General features: G+C 34.7%; 2 protein-coding genes across 3 annotated transcripts; both read left to right on the top strand.

Moving 5' to 3' along the window:
• Window positions 1-587: 587 nt before the first annotated feature.
• On the top strand, window positions 588-6,512 carry LOC149904878 (uncharacterized). Of its 2 annotated transcripts, none has more exons than XM_090107560.1 (2): window positions 588-1,762; window positions 6,304-6,512. In XM_090107560.1, the coding sequence occupies exons 1-2, from the start codon at window positions 1,420-1,422 to the stop codon at window positions 6,378-6,380; spliced, it is 420 nt and encodes a 139-aa protein (XP_089963686.1). In that variant the 5' UTR covers window positions 588-1,419; the 3' UTR covers window positions 6,381-6,512. The 2 variants fall into 2 exon arrangements, with proteins under 2 accessions (XP_089963686.1, XP_089963687.1); XM_090107561.1 differs by having other exon boundaries at window positions 588-1,741.
• A 1,325-nt stretch (window positions 6,513-7,837) lies between these two features.
• LOC149904879 (chymotrypsin-1-like) lies at window positions 7,838-10,716 on the top strand. Its single transcript, XM_090107107.1, has 5 exons — window positions 7,838-7,877; window positions 8,516-8,720; window positions 9,353-9,587; window positions 9,874-10,047; window positions 10,479-10,716. Exons 1-5 carry the CDS (start codon window positions 7,838-7,840, stop codon window positions 10,689-10,691), a joined length of 867 nt encoding a protein of 288 aa, XP_089963233.1. The 3' UTR covers window positions 10,692-10,716.
• Window positions 10,717-20,009: the final 9,293 nt, after the last annotated feature.

Below are 20,009 nucleotides of genomic sequence, written 5' to 3' on the forward strand. Positions count from 1 at the left end.
AAACTAAATGATTAAGCCCCTCGGGTAGTCAAGGCCTACTAATTCAATTTAAATCGAGCAAAGGAAGAATTTTGTTCATTGTTTTATCCACTTATGTTGACGCCTTGTGTGCAAAATTGTTTGTTGCACACACACGCAGGCTCGCGAGTGCTCATCGGCCGATCGCCCCCCCCGGCCCCGCGCGCCTGATTCCGCAGTCCGCACTCTCAGCTCCGCGGCTCGTGCGAACGGTCGACACACGCATTAACTAATTAACTATTGTAATAATTGTTTGTACTTATAAAGACTTCTGTATGTAAATTGCCGAGCATAATTATAAACCTTGAACTACCATTACGACTTATTATTTCATTATTTCACCGGCGACGAAGCCCTAAAGCCGCAACCAGCCTCTTCATTTTGGTCCTTCGAGCCGGATCAAAATCAGCAACTACAGAGGAAGGAATCGCGCACGTGGACGTGGCAGCCATTTTGCGCCGGTGAAGACATACAGAGCTGAGAGTCACCAGATTTGGAAGCATCGAACTCGCACCTACTTCAATTGGATATTTGTGAGAACCGGGGAAGTGGCGTTATTGTGAGTTCGTTCCAATTTTTTCCATTAGGAAGTTAATATTGAATCTTTCCGATTCTAAATATATCTCATTTTGCTTTTTACTTTCGCCTTTAGTGCGGATCTAAAAGCCTTACCAATTATTATCTATTTTTGTTTCGTGCATTGATATATGCGGAAACCTCATTAAATCATTATCTACCAATTACATCGAGATTTAACTGCGGTTAATCTCATTTGAATTATATCTCATTTTGCTTTTTACTTTCGCCTTTAGTGCGGATCTAAAAGCCTTACCAATTATTATCTATTGTTTGTTTCGTGCATTGATATATGCGGAAACCTCATTAAATCATTATCTACCAATTACATCGAGATTTAACTGCGGTTAATCTCATTTGAATAACATTAAATTAAAAACATTACCTAAAGATTATTTCTTTTCTTTCTCATTAATTTATAAAATTAATTGCAGCATTTTATTGCTATACAATCTCATAAAATCATTTTCTAGTTCTCAGGTTGTGTCGTCTGTACATAAACTGTTAAAAAACATATTTCATTAGAAACGTATTATAATTCATTGCTTTCGTTTTACAGTTGATCCATTGCGAATCACGCGCAGCGCAACGTGACTTGCATTCAGGTGGTAACGCGGCGGTAACCGATCGGTATAATTATACCGAATCACCCTCACTTCATATTCATAAATATAAGTATTTTCGTTTATTCATTTCATAATTATTTTTGCTGTTCTGTGTTTTTTTGTGATTGATTAGTATCAGAGTTGTGTAATTTATTAATAGTTCAGGTAAATTAATACATTTTGTATCGTAAGTAGGTCAACTAAAATTATTGAATACAAAATGGATATTTCGGTTTTGAAAAAGCAACGTGGTACATGTAAACAGAAATTAACAAATTTTAAAAAATTTTTAGATCCTCTCGATGAGTGTAAATCATTAACTAGACTTCAAGCAAGTGAACTTAGTGTTCGTTTGTCAAGATTCGAAGAACTTTATACCGAATTTGATAACATTCAAACTAATATAGAACAATTATGTGATTCTTCAGACGAGGAACGCGAGGAGTTCGAGAGCAAGTATTTTAGTACTTTCGCGGTTGCCAAGGAGGCGCTGGCGCGGTGCGGCGAGAGCGCCCCAGGCGACGTCGACTTATCGGTCTCAGGTTCTAATTCTGTGCACGGAGGTAGGCCAAACCTTAAACTTCCTACTATCCACTTACCTATCTTTTCGGGTCGGTATCAGGACTGGCTTGAATTTCATGACACATTTAGTTCACTCATACACTCAGATGAATCAATTAACGAAATTACAAAATTTCATTACCTACGCGCATCTCTAAAAGATAGTGCAGCTTTGATTATTCGAGCGCTAGATTTTTCAGCTGATAATTATAGTATTGCTTGGGATCTACTCTGTGATCGCTACAACAATAAGCGACTTCTTGTCAATAATCACATTCAGTCAATTTTTAATATCGAAATATTAACTAAAGAATCATCCAAGGGTATGCGTAATATTATCGATAATGTAAATAGAAATCTTAGAGCACTAAAGACACTGAATTTACCTACTGAACACTGGGATGCACTTATCATCTATATTTTGTCGAATAAATTAGATTCAGTTACAAGTCGCGAATGGGAAACGTACCGCAACACATTTAAAGACTTACCTACGCTTGAGAATCTCCTTACATTTCTTAAAAACCGGTCTGATTTACTAGAAACAATGGAGGAAGCCAGCGCTAAACGCCGGCACAGCGACGTCACACATTATCGTCAGAAATCATTAGTTGTCAATTCTTTATCTCCTCCTGCTACTAATAACAAACCACAATATGTTTGTTCGTTGTGCAAGCACAATCATCCAATATACCGTTGTCAGAAATTCAAGTCACTTTCATTAGAACACAGAATGCAAAAAGCTAAAGGCTTAAAATTATGTTTAAATTGTTTGCGTCAAGGGCACAATGCCAACGCATGTAAATTCGAATCTTGCCGTTTTTGTAACAATAGACTAAACAGCTTATTACATAGACACTTACCTTCGGATGCGACATCCTCAGCTCCCGATCAAAATGTTGTTCTATGCGCAGCGCCGCCGCTGGCGCAGCCCACACAGATGCAACCTGAAACAGAAACACCTAAAAATTATAATACAGAAGACAATATCGTCTTATCAGCAATTCATAATAATTGTGTCTTACTGTCCACTGCTTTAATCCAAGTGCAGGATAAGCATGGCCACAAACACACAGTGCGAGCCTTATTAGACAATGGTAGCACATCAAGCTTTATTACCGAGAATTTATTAACTAAACTTAACTTACCGACCGCTTCGACTTCGTCATTGGTTGAAGGGTTGAATTCTCAATCATCACAATTAACTAAACGATGTGAAGTTGTCATATCGTCGCTTATCAACTCATACACGCAGAATATTAATTGTTTTGTAGTGCCGCGAATTACTCAAAACTTACCCACTGCGTATATTAACTATAAATTATTAAATATACCAAAAAACATTACTTTAGCTGATCCTACATTCAATGTGCCGTCTCAAGTAGACATGCTGCTTGGAGCGGACATATTTTGGAGTGTTTTATGCTCAAAAAATATATATTTAGGCAAAAATATGCCCACATTAAGCCAGACCACGCTTGGTTGGTTAATATCAGGTCTAGTTCAGATACCTAATAATTTAAATACAGTCCACTGCAATCATATTACTTTGTCTCATGATAATCAACTTCACGATCTTGTTTCACAATTTTTTGAACATGAAACTGTACCTACTCATAAACAAATATCAAAAGAAGAAAAAGAATGTGAAGAACATTTTTCGAAAAATACATCACGGCTGCCTGACGGGCGGTTTGTTGTGACCATACCTTTGAAAGAATCTCCCACCAAACTGGGTGAATCATACGAGCGAGCTTTGTCTAGATTTTTATCATTAGAGCGTAGATTTAGTAAAGACCCGGTATTCAAAGAACAATATTGTAAATTTATTAAAGAATATATTACCTTAAATCACATGTACGAAAATAAAAATCCTGAAAAAGATATATACACTTACCTGTTGCCGCATCACGGTGTTTGTCGTGAAACCAGTTTATCTACCAAATTACGCGTCGTATTTGATGCCTCTGCGGTCACGACCTCTGGTCTGTCATTTAACAATATACAAAATATCGGTCCAACTGTACAAGATGACCTCTATAGTATTTTAGTTAGAATGCGCCAACATAAATTCATTGCCACTGCAGACGTGGAAAAAATGTACCGCATGATCTATGTTCACGAAGATCAGCATCAGTTGCAACAGATATTATGGCGATTTGAGCCTTATGAACAAATAAAACAATATAAGTTAAAAACAGTAACATACGGTACGGCATCCGCGCCTTACCTTGCGACTAGATGTTTAAAACAACTTGGTTTAGAATGTCCCGATAAAGTTATTTCTGAAATTATTCAACGCGATTTTTATGTTGATGACCTCATCACTGGAGCATCATCTGAAAAAGAATTACTACAAATCTGTAAGGGAGTCATAAAGCAGTTACAATCGGGTCAATTTCATTTAAGAAAATGGTATTCAAACTGTCCTCATATCATTAATGAAATCGTTAATGAAAGTGTAAATGACGGATTGCTTAACTTGAGTAACAACGAATATTCAAAAACATTAGGTCTCCTTTGGTCGTGCAAAGAAGACAAGTTAATGTTCGCAGTAAATATAAAAGAAAACAAACTCGTCACTAAGCGTACTATTTTATCGATCATGTCACAAATCTTTGACCCATTAGGCATAATTAACCCATGCATACTTAACGCAAAAACTATTTTGCAAAAATTGTGGTCCTTAAAAATTACATGGGATGAAACCGTTCCTGCAGATATTGCAATTTGTTGGCAAAAATTCATTGATTCGTTACTATATATCAACTATATGCGCGTTCCGAGATGCATTGTTTGCGATGACTCAGCTATCATTGAGCTCCATTCATTCAGTGACGCATCGAGTTATGCGTATTCGGCTTGTGTTTACATTAAATCCGTTTCTTACAATAACAACGTTTCTGTTCACTTATTGACAGCGAAAAGTCGAGTCGCTCCATTGAAACAGACAACTGTACCGCGGCTAGAATTGTGCGGAGCACTTCTCGCTGCAAAATTAGTAGATAAAGTAAAATCATCGCTTAGGTTACACATAAATAATTGTATTTATTGGTGTGATTCAACTATTGTGCTTGGTTGGATAAAATCTTCAAAAACTCATTTATTAAAGCCGTTTGTTTTTAATAGAATTCAAGAGATTCTTGACAGAAGCGAGTCATCCGCCTGGCGTTACGTACCCACCAGCGTTAACCCTGCCGATATAGGCTCACGAGGGCTAGACGCCAAACAATTAGAAACTTGTGCATTGTGGTGGACCGGGCCGGCATTCCTGGCGCAAGATGACTCATCATGGCCAACCCAACCAACAAGCTATAAGCAATCTGAATTACCAGAATTTAAGGTTCAATGTAACTTGTCGACTACTCAATTAGATCATATCACATATTATTCAAATTTGTTTAAACAATTCTCTAGTTTCAACCGATTACAACGTATTGTGGCTTACGCTCAAAGGTTCATTCATAATTATTATAATAGGAAAAATAAGCGTAGTGGTCACCTAAAAATCCATGAACTTAATTCTGCTCTAAGCGCACTTTGCAGATTCGCACAGCGTGAACATTTTTCACAAGAATATACGTTATTAAAAAATAATAAAAAATTACCTATTAAAAATTCATTATGCAATTTAAATCCATTCTTTAACAAAGCTGACGGACTAATGCGAGTGGGAGGTAGACTTAATAACTCTTTTTATGATTTTGACACAAAACACCCCATATTGCTTTCATCAAAGCATCACCTCGCAGAACTCATATTCAGACAATATCATATTTGGCTTATGCACGCTGGTCCACAGTTGCTTTTGGCTACCTTGCGTCACAAATTTTGGGTTATTGGGGGCAGAAACTTGGCTCGCAAAACAGTTCAAAGATGTATTAAATGTTGTCGTTTCTCGGGAAGGATTATACAACCAATCATGGGCAATCTTCCCGAACAGCGCTTGCATGCTGAGTTTCCGTTCACCAACACTGCTGTTGACTACGCCGGGCCGGTCATGATACTGAACCGTAAGGGAAGAGGAAGTAGAACCATGAAATCCTATCTGTGCATATTTGTGTGTTTAGCCGTCAAGGCCGTGCACATAGAACTTGTGACCGATCTGAGTAGTGAGTCATATTTAGCTGCATTAAATAGATTTATTGCTCGTAGGGGCAAACCAACAAATATTTTTTCTGATAATGGAACAAATTTCGTGGGCGCATGTAATGAATTATCCAAATTCCTTAAACAAAATTCTGATACTATTAAATCACAAACATCGAACATGTCAATTAACTTTAGATTTTCACCAGCTTATAGTCCACATTTTAACGGATTAGCTGAGGGTTCGGTTAAGTCATTTAAACACCACTTGAAGCGAGTCGTAGGTTGTACGAATTTAACTTATGAAGAAATGAATACGGTTCTTGTACAGATTGAGGCGATCTTGAACTCAAGACCCCTCACCCCTATTTCTTCAGATCCATCGGATCTTACAGCTCTCACACCATCGCATTTTTTAATTGGACGAACAATAACATTTCTGCCTACTCCCCAGGTCAAGGAAACTACTGCTGTGCACACTCTTTCACGATATATGAGAACACAGCAACTGAAAACCCATTTCTGGAATAGATTTCATAAAGAATACATTACAGAACTTCAAAAACGACAGAAATGGCGCAAAGATGGAGGACAGCTCAAACTTGGAGAAATGGTCGTAGTAAAAGATGAGCGACTGTATCCCAACCAGTGGCTTCTGGGACGAGTGACTCGCCTCCACCCCGGCTCCGACGGCGTGACCCGCGTAGCTGACGTCCTCACCTCTTCAGGGATACAACGACGGGCCTTTAACCGACTGTGTCCCCTACCCATCGAAGATCAGAACTCCGTTCCTGGGCCGGCAACATGTTGACGCCTTGTGTGCAAAATTGTTTGTTGCACACACACGCAGGCTCGCGAGTGCTCATCGGCCGATCGCCCCCCCCGGCCCCGCGCGCCTGATTCCGCAGTCCGCACTCTCAGCTCCGCGGCTCGTGCGAACGGTCGACACACGCATTAACTAATTAACTATTGTAATAATTGTTTGTACTTATAAAGACTTCTGTATGTAAATTGCCGAGCATAATTATAAACCTTGAACTACCATTACGACTTATTATTTCATTATTTCACCGGCGACGAAGCCCTAAAGCCGCAACCAGCCTCTTCAACTTATAATATCGACTTTCTTAAAATTTTCCACAAATTAAGCCGTTTGTAATGACATAAATTGTGGCTTTTATATTAAATGAATGTTACGAAAAACAACAACATACATAAATTGTCTGTTCGTTATAGAATATGACTGACTGAACCGATTTTGATGTGTTGCTGATCTTATTTTACTTTTTAGAAAATTTCTCTTTCAGTTAAAAATATAAGCATTGTGTAGTTTGAAACTAGCTGGAATTATTGGAATTTAAAGGCGATGAACTCTTTAACTCAAAATTGATAAGACTTTAGTGACATCCGTACTAATATTATAAATGCGAAAGTAACTCTGTCTGTCTGTCTGTTACTCAATCACGCCTAAACTACTGAACCAATTTGCATGAAATTTGGTATGGAGATATTTTGATACCCGAGAAAGGACATAGGCTACCTTTTATTGCGAAATATGTACCACGGGCGAAGCCGGGGCGGACCTCTAGTAAATTATATACATTTTGTAAACGAGTCTTTTTCATTATTAGCCACTGTTTTTTGGACAAAATAATATTTTTAAACCTGAAAATGAAAATATTAGCACTCCGAATAATACACTTGAATGTTTCAGAATTATAACTTTTATAACCTATCCATTGAGTGGAGGAGAAACTCCGTTAAAAACCCGTTAATACCTAGAAAATTATAGTACTAACAACAAAAACATAGCCCTTTTCTAGTTTTATGTCTTAATTGTGATCAATTAAATCTATTAAGGTAATACTATCACTATCAATATGCACTCAATATGCAAATGGTTCGTTTAAAGATAAATTTTATAACATTGCCTCAAGGTTTATTAACCGCCTTGTTCAGTATTGTCCTGAATTCAGTAGGCATTCGACATGTTGCTTCTTTTGATGAAATTGTTGATCGTTGCTGCGGGTGAGTTTTTATAACCTTTATAGCCAACCCAGGTTAACCGGGAAATAAAAATAAAATTAATATTTGTATCATAAAAGCATTTTGCGTAAGTGACTGGAGAATTCAAACATAATAATATTATAATCACATCTTCATTTGGTATATCATTAACAAATCACACAAAATAGTAATCGTTATAAATACAATGCAAATTAAAGCTATGTAAGTATATATTTTTAGTATTAGTAAAAGATACAGCTATTAACAGCCAGCCCAGCCCAACACAACAGAGCATCTCTATTCGCAGCTTATCTTCTTTATCTAACATAGTAACACTATCTTGTTTCAGTACTGGAATCGCTAGATATACCAGACAATCTATCAGTCCATATAATCAATCAGTAAATATAGCGGTAATCATACAGCAGAATACATCCCCTGGATAGGAGCACTATCTCATAGATATGTTGACGCTGTCTATTAATTAATGTTTCTGTATCATCTTGTTCCATTACTAGAATCGCTAGATATACCAGACAATCTATCAGTCCATATATCTGGTAATCATACAGCAGAATAAACCCCCTGGATAGGAGCACTATCTCATAGATATGTTGAAGCTGTTTATTAATTAATGTTCCTATTTCATCTTGTTCCAGTACTAGAATCGCTAGAAATACCAGACAATCTATCAGTTCGTATAGCTGGTGGAGAAACAGCTGAATATACCCCCTGGATAGCAGCTCTATCTTATGGAGATGTGGAAAAACGGTTCCAATGTGCTGGATCCATCATCACTGATAGACATATCTTGACAGCTGCTCATTGTATCGTGCCAGCGTATAATAATGGTCAATTAGTAAGGTTAGGAATTTTTTTTATGACAGAGCAAGCAAAGGGGCAGGTGGGCCATGTTAAGTGGTCACCACCGCCCATAGACACTTGTAACACTAGAAGTGTTGCAGGTGCTTTGCCGGCATTTTATGGACAAATAAGCTCTTTTCTTGAAGGCCCCAATGTCGTAGTTGTTCGGGACCACCGCAGGTGGCAAATCGTTCCATAGTTTCACCGTACGCGGAAGGAAGTTGCGGGTGAAGCGGACAGTGGTGGAGCGCCAACCATCCAGATGGTGCGGATGGAACTGGTTTTTACGGCGTGTGGTCCAGTGGTGGAACTGTGCGGCTGGTAATAGGTCCTTGGTCATACTGAAATTTCTTAATTAAAATCTATTTGCATAAACATTCTCAGAAATATTATATTCGTAGCAATGTCGCAGTTCTAAATTGTTGATCTGTACTGTAAAAATCTTAGGTTGACAATATTTATGGTAATATCCCAACCTTGTTGAGTTTAAGACAATTGTCCATTTTATGTTTTTCTGCTGGTCGATACAACCTTTTAAAAACATTAATTACAAATTGTTTCACAAACTTATCATTAAAACAAGTAAGAAGTATGAAATATACCGTGAACGCTATACAAATTATTTTTTTTAGCACGTACATGGCAACCGTGGGATCTAACGTGAGAGATGGTTCTGGGCAAAACTACAAACTGATTAAGAACTACACTCACCCAGACTTTACAATAAATTATGTGAAAAACGATATTGCTATTCTGGTGACAAACGGTAGTATTGAATTCTCAGTGATGGTTCATCCTGTCACTGTGAACTTTAACAGAGTTGATCAAGGCGTAGCTGCAATTATTTTGGGTTGGGGCAGTCAGTCTGTAAGTTTTCTTCATGTTCTTTTTATGTGTTCTTATTTTTACAAAAGTAGGTACATGTGTCCAAGTCAACTACCTTTATCAGTTGTTAACTAAGAGTAAATACTATAGTGTTTAAGTCAACAAGCTTGATTAGTCGTTTAATTATGACCATTGTTGTAAAGAGCACCGAAACAACTAAAAGCAAAAGTTATTCTAAAATTTTGAAATGTTCAGAATAAAATATGGAGAAAATAGGAGAAAACAATTTTAATAGGACACTGTGTTAATAATTTAATTAACATTGTAGCTCCGTGGAAACGCAAGCCAGGAACTGCAAGAGTTAGAGATGATCACAGTAAACTCCACCTATTGTTTCGCGGAAACGCGTCGCGTAGGCGCGACTTTGAAGATCATTCCACCCTATATAGATTCTGATAAGGAAATATGCGCGTATCGAGCAGTGGGTAAAGGCACTTGTAAAGTGAGTTGATAGTTGCATTTTTTTATTATAGATCGAATGATCGAAGCTTAATTGTTGCCATAACCGTTGCATGTAATTGATTCGAGATAAGGAACGCAGAAACTTGTTAATCAAAAAAAGAATTCGATGACATTTTCTCCGTTTGAATTTATGTTTTGTTGGTTTTGTTTTAAAATTCAATAGATGCTTGTTGCTTTAATACTTATCTTAATTAAAACTTTTAAATGAAAGACGATTTAATCTACTATCAGCTTATACTAAAAGCATATTTAGTATAGTATATCTAGAATTGGAAGGTAAACTGTAACACAGTCCAAACTTATAAACAACTTGTATTTTGCAAGAATTTGTTACAGAATATTTCAGATGCACTCAGATTCCAAAACCTTTTTCATCCTGGATCAAAAAGAGTAAGATATTTTATTTTCCAGGGTGACTCCGGCAGTCCGCTCGTCTGTGCAGACAACGATGAGCAAATTGGCCTCACCTCCTGGGGCATTCCATGTGCTCTAGGGGCACCAGACATGTTCACACGGATCAGTAGTTATAAGGACTGGATCTTGGGTGTATTGGCTGAAATGCAGTATGAAGACAAATTGATGTACAGTATGAGGGAATGCCCGAAGAACGAGTTTATCAATTGACCAGTATTTATTTATTGGATTATATGAATTTACAATAAAAGTAATATGTGTTTGCATTTTTATTTCGTCATTTATAATTTCATCACTCAGAACTTTATCTCTTTTCTGTATGTTATGCGAAATATAATAGAAAATGTTATTTTCCAATACAGGAATTAAACCTTTCGATTACACTGATTCGTCAATCTCAATAATAAGGCACATAGTAGACACAGTATGGCCAATATGATCCCATGTAGTAGATAAGTATACAATGGGAAAGAAAATCAAATCATCTAATAAATTTTTTATACATATATACTAAAAAAAAATCTATATATAAAAAAAAAATCTTTATACATATATAGTAAAATTAAATCTAAAATATCTCTTAATATATATAAATCTTGTGTCACAATGGACTCCTAAACCACTTAACCGATTATAATAAAATTCGCACACCATGTGCAGTTCGATCCAACTTGAGAGATAGGATAGGTTTTATCCCGAAAATCCCACGGGAAAGGGAACTATGCGAGGTTTTCTCTGAAAACGCGGGCGAAGCCGCGGGCGTAAAGCTAGTACACTATAATTGACATCCAAACTAACGCGTTCTAGCGCAAAAGCGTTCCAAACATTCCAGCGAACAATGGTATTAAATCACCAGCGAAAGATTTCACTTCATACATTAAGAACAGTTTCAAGCGCCAGATTCAAAGAGCTCACAATAAAAGGAATTTATAGCAACCTTTATACCGAGTTAAGGTCTAAACATTCTCACTTTCGCCGTCTCAAAAATCCACCGTTCAAAAGGAATCGGCTTTGAAGTGGGCTGATCACAGGGGCTGATCAAACGTAGACTGTTAACATTCGTATTGTGTGAGTTACGCTTTAGTTGATTTCTTACGTTGGCTACTTGGCTGAAGTTACTTCTTTTCTTCAAGAAGTTTGAGTTTGCTGTAATATTATGAAAGATGAAGTAGGGTATACAATTGTTGTAATTCTTTGAAAGATTGTTAAAGTATTTGGGAAAGAGTAATCAAAGATGTTCCTATTTTCTGGTAACATACACGTGGGAATACTTGAACATAGTTATTATTATTTTGAATAACGTGATTAATTACTAAAAAACTTATTACATGCCTAATAAATAAAATATTAATAGGCTATTAGAAACACCAATCGTCTTTCTTAACACTCAGCGATTAAGGAAGCTTTAAAAGACCAGGCTTTATGTTTCCATACACGACGAGGCCACAAACAGAAACTCAACAAATACAAGTCGAATTAATATTTCAATACACTTTTATTAAAATTCTCAAACAGAGTAAAAATTTTGTATTTTACAATAAGCTGCATCTGGCATTCTATACCCTTCAAAACAATATTCAGTAACTTTAACAGTTCGAAATCGGTTGGAAATTACTTATTAATTTTCACAATTCACTGTGTCTGAAACGTTTCAATGAACTGGGCTTTGTTCAAGTGGGCAATCGATATTTTAACATGTATTTTCTATTAGAATTCTACGTATAACTGATTTGAGATGAAGAGTTTTACGTTTAAAAATATGAATTTTGTGGAATCAATTATCTTGTTTTCTACGTATAGATGCAAAGATTTAATTGAAAACGTTAGTTTACTATTGAAGTAAGGTTCTTTGAAAAACATAGGATTATAATTTATAAATACTCTTCCATAACATCAAATCAATTTAAACTGTAAACATTAATACCCTTTAATTTGACTTATAGAGTCATTTCTACTCTTCCCACGTATTTTTAAAATGACTTACATAAGATATTTCGGATTAGTAAGATTAATTAATTTATTTATTTGTGTTTTACTTTAGTTTTCTATCTAAACTACAGTATGAGTTTATGTATATATATATTATATTTATTATATTATATTTATTATTTGAATGTGTATTATATTATATTATATGAAATATATATAATATTTTATATGTATGTATTTATTATGGAACATATATAGCTATATATATATTTTGTACTTCCTACCTACCTCCTCTTTCATAATATTACTCCACACAGTAGGTTGCCTGGAAGAGATCACTCTTAAGTGATAAGGCCGCCTTCTGTGCTGGACTAGTTTTTAAGTTTTAATTTTAAGGATTAATTTGTATGCCAGCACAATAAAGTGTAAATAAATAAATAAAATAAATATTTTATTTGAGAATAATTATGATCATAATATTTACAAATAAAATATCTTCTCAACTAGATTTCCGCCCGCGGTTTCGTCCGCGTTTTTAAAGAAAGAGTAGCAAACATCCATCCATCCTCACAAACTTTCGTATTTATAATATTAGTAGGACACAGTTATTAGCTATCCATACTTTACCTACCTACCTACTACTTACTTTCAGGTAAGAATTGAGCTACAGAATTAGCCAAAATATATTTCATTCAGCCTTTACACGCAAATATTAAGACGAGTAAGAGAATGACGTCATCAACATAAGGTTACACCTGACTAACCTAATTTCGCGAACATTGTGACGTTTAATTTTAATTAATTCTGGCAATCCAAGTTTGACGACATTACAGAGAAGCGGGATCTAATTAAAATTTTATTTTATTACGCTCTTATTTTACGATTTTCCGATACTACATGAGCGTAGAAATAATATACTACTATATCTATAGGTACTAATATTATAAAGCTGAAGAGTTTGCTTGTTTGAACGCGCTAATCTCAGGAACTGCTGGCCCGATTTGAAAAATTCTTTCGGTGTTGGATAGCCCGTGCATAGCCCATTTACAGAAAAGAATTCCACATGATTTGTATGCATTGAGTGTAGAGGCTATTTGTGACGATTCGGTGATTCGGACTCATAGCTTACGTCAACACGCTATTTATCAAATAGTTGTTTTATTTTTACATCGTGATCCAGCTTACATCAAGTATCAACATAAGGTTAAAGGCTGCAGGTAACAATAAAATATATTTAATCTTAATTATTATTCTTAGATTTCTTTACACCTTTTATAAAAAGGCTAATATAACAGTAACTATTAACCCTAGAACCGTACCCTGGGGTACAAATGAAAAAAAATTCAGAAAATCTTCTATATCTTTTTTTCTAAACAACGGTTTCTTTTGCGCGTTCGTGTATTTGTCGGGGATGAGGAGACACGTAGATACCGTATTCGATCAGTGGTCAAGCTATTGAGAGCACGTCGTACGAACCTGTCGGGGTACTCCAGTACCCCTGGGTACTACGAACGTAAGTATTTTAAGGTTCATTTATTTTATTTTTTCGCCTTTTGGTCGTTTTATTTTATATTTTTTATTGATAAATTTAATGTACAATTATAAGTTTACTTTACATTCATGTTATATACATACTGTTATTGCTAAATAGTGTAGGAATTTGTATTTTCAACAAATTTATGATTTGCTGCATGATTTGAATACCTGAGTTATTCATTTTCTTTTTTTGATGGCAAATGATGGATGAATTTTGATTTTTTGTGGGAGGTGGAATAACAAGAAGAGCTGGTACTTGGTGAGGCATCAAAATATGAACCTGACGAAAAAATTTTAATTTTTTATTATAAAAAAACTTCACCTAGAAGAACGATTTCAGTACATAACTTTGCCAATGTCTCTACAAATAAGTAATGGAGATATTTTAGGACAACAATTACCAATAACTGCAGGGACCACTGCTGTTTCAAAATCTGAGATGTAACTGTGAATATCCACGTTATAATTCCGTCAGTCCCGCACACAGTGCAGGAAGTGAAAACTTTTAATACATTTTGATCACCAACGTAAAGTGTGTGTAAATTGTAGAAAAAATATAAAAATGCCATGATAAATTAAATTATTAGGACCTAAATGAATGTTAAGATGACCTTAATAAGTCAACATTTAATAAAAGTTAATAATCTTTTTGTAATCTTGTTTTTTTCATTGGGGTACACTTGTACCCCTGGGTACCGTTAATGAAATTTTAATATGGGTACGGTTCTAGGGTTAAAGATAATAAAATTATGTATACTTAATATTATTATTACTAGCTTACCGCCCGCGGCTTCGGCCGCTTTGTCTAAAACCTAATAAATTATATACTAAAACCTTCCTCTTGAATCACTCTATCTATTAAAAAAAACCGCATCAAAATCCGTTGCGTAGATAATATTTAAGCATACAATAATGTATGGTAGAGTTTAAGTTTGTCTATTTTTATTACTTATTTTTTTTGTACGTAAAACTACATTTAATTCATACAATTTATAATAATCAATCAGCTCATTTTCAAATCAGTTTTATCTCCGATAAAATTAAAATTCCACGACAGGATAAAAAATCTATAAGTAAATAATCAACGCAAGTAAAAATAATCTTTCACAGTTTACACAGCTTTCTCTTTACCCAGCCCAGTATTATTAAAAGATATACTCTCATTAAACGTGTAAACCCCAATCAGGTAAGAATAATATTGTTAAAAATGTATAACCAATTTAAATTTACTGAACCAGTCCGTTCTTAGAACAATGAAATTAATAATTTGTTTTCGCTATTTACGATACAGCGAATTCAAAGTAAAAAAAATGCTAAAAAAAATAAAAATGAAAAATAAATGCTTTATTAAATAATTAAGTAGGGAAATAAGTTTTTTTTTTATTTCAACACATTTTACAGCTGCAAATAGGTTCTGAATTGTTCAAATTAACCCTATTCTTATTTCTTAATGAAAAAAAATAATACTAACGATTAAATACATATTAAATTTCATTAATTATTTTAGTGTCCACTGCTTTGTTATAAATTATATTATGTTACTAGCTGTGACCCGCGTTCGTACGTACGTTTATAAAAGTTCATAGAATAACATCAGCATTGTACCAGTAGGTATACCAACAATAGACCGTCAATAATGGCCATACAGGCCGTTATATTAAAAATATCCCTGGATATTGTCGACGAAGTTGATCTCAAAGTGACACATAGTAAGGCTATGATTGATTACTGAGAGTAGCGGAAAGATGTAGGGCATTGAAATTCATAGATTTTCTACCGAGTTTTATAAGGTTAGAGTGTTTATTAAAGGGGTTGAAATTATAATTTGGTCTGAACGATTTATTGATTTATTGTGTACTAGATGTGCCCCGCGGTTTTACCCGCGTTGCTCCGCTTCTGATGGTCTTAGCGTGATTATATTATATAGCCTATAGCCTTCCTCGATAATGGGGCTATCTAACACCGAAAGAATTTTTCAAATCGGACCAGTAGTTCCTGAGATTAGCTCGCTCGCTCGCTCAAACAAACAAACTCTTCAGCTTTACATTATTATCTAGTATAGCTGATAATAATATTGTATGGGGAAGTTATATTTTATGTATTTATTGAAAAGTTGAACCTATCGTAATAGACAAATCATTTTTGATAAAACCAACATATGCAATAGATTTTTTATATTTTAAATTATAATTTTAACAAGTAACATATACTCCAGACTTCAGCTTCTAAATTATTTTACTCTATTTTCTGATTTGTATTATTTTAATAACTCAGGCCCCGGAATCACAGACACAATAGAAAATCTATTGTGTCGTGGACTGATCGGGCCGTTCGGGGCTCAATGGGTTAAAATCGTCAGCATATCACGTAATTTATACGCGAATATTTTTATGCATTCGTCATGCAAAGAGTTGCATAATCGAAAATTTACGGAGTTTTAAATCATGGCTCCACTATTATGTCTGCATAACATCTGGAATCAATACCGAATGGATGAGTTGAATTCATTGTGACCTCTTTCCTTGATGTCAGTGTAATCGATATGTTTTAAGAGATTGATGTTTTTATGTGCGAGTATAGTTGTTGCTAGTGTAGCAAATGTGATGTCCTTGATTAAAATATAATTATGTTTAGAGCATAAAAAAGGAAGTAAGTCATATTATACGTACCTAACTGCCTCTGTGGTACAGTGGTTAACGCATGTGAACGCGTAGAACTAAAGGGAAAGACCCTTCGAGTTCGATTCTCGGTGGGAAGAAACACAAGTGTCTTAATCTAGCAGGACACCGAAGGATCATCTACTTGTCCGTAAATACACAATCCATCTGTGAAAAAGATGTACAATGTACATGCATCTGTCACATGCCCCAAATTGCCCCATGCCCCATACACACAAATTTATATTACTTATTGTTTGAAAAAGTGTTACGAAATGGTAATTTTGTTCAAGAAATTTAATGTTTTTTTAATATACTACTTACATGATATACCTACACTTATAAATTATCTCATAACATCCTTTGATATTAATAAAAATTACAGGCCTTTTTACACAGTACATACATATTTAATTAATCAAAAACAAGACATAAATTCGCTAAGTCAATTGCCATAACAACTTCCTTATTCTATCATAGCTCAACTTTGCACACTATCAACGATGCAACTTCTATTCTAGATATTAAATATAAAAGCATGAATAACTGAAGCTTCGATAAATAATAAAAATTTTGTAAATGTATTTATTTTAAAATATAATTTAGTAGATGTAGTCTGTTTGTAATTTAAAACATAATATTTTAAACTAGCTGGTCCGGGCGGTTTCACCCCCGTGGCTCCACTCCTGTTGGTCGTAGCGTGATGATATTATATAGCCTACAACCTTCCTCGATAAATGGGCTATCTAACACCGAAAGAATTTTTCAAATCGGACCAGTAGATCCCAAGATTAGCGCGTTCAAACCAACAAACAAACAAACTCTTCAGCTATATAATATTAGTTAATAGTATTTAGGGCTGATTTTTCAGTGCTTGAATAAAACTTATTCGTCGAATGATGTATAAAACTACCATTTTTAAAACGTATTCTAATTGCCCGTATTTGACAGTTTACGTGACCCTTTAATATTATCGTGTAATACTTTATTTGACGTATAAGTTTTATCCAAGCATTGAAAAATCGGCCCTTAGACTAATTAACTATTCCTTAAAATAAATCATTCAATTATCTTCATTCCAGGTACGTTTATTATACAAACTTATATTTGAGAATTTTATCACACCAAGCTATGTAAGAATACCTCGCTAAATGTTCTAATAATTCATAACAATTAAACAAACAATCGCTGAAATACATAATTTCACGGGCATTTTATGTAAATCGAGCTTTATTGGCATCGAGAGAGTCGTATCATTTCAAGAGATATCTATTCAGAGTCTATGCCAAGCGTACGTGGTTTGAATGCGGCCTTATCAGGGACAACTTAACTTTACCTCCAGTTCAATACATAACATATCATAACACAAGTGAATAAGGTTGAAAGTATATTGTACTAAAGTTGTGGAAGAGAAAATCGTACTCCCGATTTTCACAACGCGCAGCACACTATCTGTCAAAGTAATAATAATGAGTGTAAGTCAGGGTATTTTATTGGGCTGAACGTTTTAATAATTTGTACAAGCAATTACCATAGAGCATCGCTGAAAAAGCATAATGCATCTCTACTAAGTGAATTTATACCAATATTATAAAGCTGAAGAATTTGTTTGTTTGAATGCGCTAATCTTAGGAACTACTGGTCCAATTTGAATACTTGTTTCAGTGTTACATAGCCCATTTATTGAGAAAGTCTATCTGATATATTTCATCTTGTTACGACCATTAGAAGCGGAGCAATTCGGGTAAATCTGCGGGGCACAGCTAGGTTCAAATATAATTTATATGGTGCTATCTCTTCCATTCCTAGAAAATGTCAGGGAAGATTTAACATTGATAACGGTAACGATCATTTTACCGAGACAATAGATTTTCGTTACTATCAAATGCCTGTTGTATATTGAAATTTTACAATATATGTACAAGATTTTGAATTTTTTTTTTATGAAGTAGTAAGCTTTAGTTAGTTTAATAAACATGATATTCAGTTCTAAGTTCATATATTATATAAAAATAAACATAACCATAAATCAATAAAAATAAATAAATATTCAGGACAATTTTCACGGCACGGTCTGATCCCATACTAAGGTTTCGCTTGTGTTATGGAAACCAGATGGCTGATAAACATACATAATATATAATTTTTAAATAAATACTTATATACATAATTAACACCCAGACACAGAGCAAACATCGATGTTCATCACACAAATATTTGCCCCGGGTGGGATCGAACCCACAACCTCTGGCTTGGAAGGCAGGGCAACTACCAACCAACCCAACCGGTCATTCATTTATTATAAAGAAGCCAACATTGTATTAAGCTCTACTTAAAATGAATTTTATACCAAACTATTGAAATAATAATAACGAACATAGTGTGTCTGTTTATTCAAACCTCGTATTATCAGCTTAACTTGTTATTCTAATTTTTTGTTCAAAAGCAATTAATTCCCGATAATCATCCATGACAGAATACCACAAATACTGATTTTTTTGTCAACCCATGTTACTAAACATGCTCATATGAACACATGGTGATGATCGAGACACTCCCAGGGTGTTTTATAAACATGATTTTATTGTTTTTTTATTTGGTAAAATACTCCTATTTTTAAAAAATAGAATGGATTGAAGAATTTATCAATGCGGGTATTTAAAGCAAGCAAGTTGTCTACTAATGAAATGTGTGGGCCACTTAGAGAGCTATCTGAAATTTTATGTAGATATGGTACGTATTTCAAGATATAGAATCGTAAACAATTATGTTATCTTGGTTCGGCTAACAATAAAAAATTCCTGTTTCCAAAATGTGACATGGCGCAGATTTTACATCAATTTCATTAATCGATTTTTTTATTAGTTCGGATATAGTACCCAGGTTTCTCTGTTATAAGCAAAAGCGAATACTACCATGTAAAGGTCATATACCTTCGTCGATTATGTTATAGCTTATCTTATATATAAAATTCTCGTGTCACAATGTTAGTCTGCCTACTCCTCCGAAACGGGTGGACCGATTCTCATGAAATTTTCTGTGCATATCGGGTAAGTCTGAGAAACGGCCAACATCTATTTTTCATATATACCACGGGCGAAGCCGGGGCGGGCCGCTAGTATAATATAATTTTAAGGCTGGGATAGCGATACTCTCGTTATCTAACGTCCTTTGAGACATGATACGTTTGTATGATATTTATTATTCGATATTTTACTAATAGGCATAAATCAACATTGATTGTACATAAATTTGAAGGAAAATTGTAAAGGCTAATAGTTCGAAAATGTATGTATTCTTACTATACATATACACTTTATATTATTAGATGAAACGACAAGAATTTAAAACTTGTAGTTTCGTTGATTTTTTAAATCGAAACACATTACTATCTTTACTGGTTCCC

Source organism: Colias eurytheme, chromosome 11 (genome assembly GCF_061535395.1).
Source record: "Colias eurytheme isolate Ceu_HAF_F1 chromosome 11, ilColEury1 Martin Lab GWU primary, whole genome shotgun sequence".
NCBI lineage: Eukaryota > Metazoa > Arthropoda > Insecta > Lepidoptera > Pieridae > Colias > Colias eurytheme.

What these genes read in the sequence shown, in the direction of transcription:
- LOC149904878 (XM_090107560.1), top strand. Translation starts at nt 1,420, where the DNA reads ATGGATATTTCGGTTTTGAAAAAGCAACGTGGTACATGTAAACAGAAA. An exon ending in TTCTAATTCTGTGCACGGAG is followed by an intron (nt 1,763 to 6,303) that starts GTAGGCCAAACC and finishes CCTACTCCCCAG; the next exon opens with GTCAAGGAAACTACTGCTGT.
- LOC149904879 (XM_090107107.1), top strand. Translation starts at nt 7,838, where the DNA reads ATGTTGCTTCTTTTGATGAAATTGTTGATCGTTGCTGCGG. An exon ending in ATTGTTGATCGTTGCTGCGG is followed by an intron (nt 7,878 to 8,515) that starts GTGAGTTTTTAT and finishes ATCTTGTTCCAG; the next exon opens with TACTAGAATCGCTAGAAATA. An exon ending in AATAATGGTCAATTAGTAAG is followed by an intron (nt 8,721 to 9,352) that starts GTTAGGAATTTT and finishes TATTTTTTTTAG; the next exon opens with CACGTACATGGCAACCGTGG.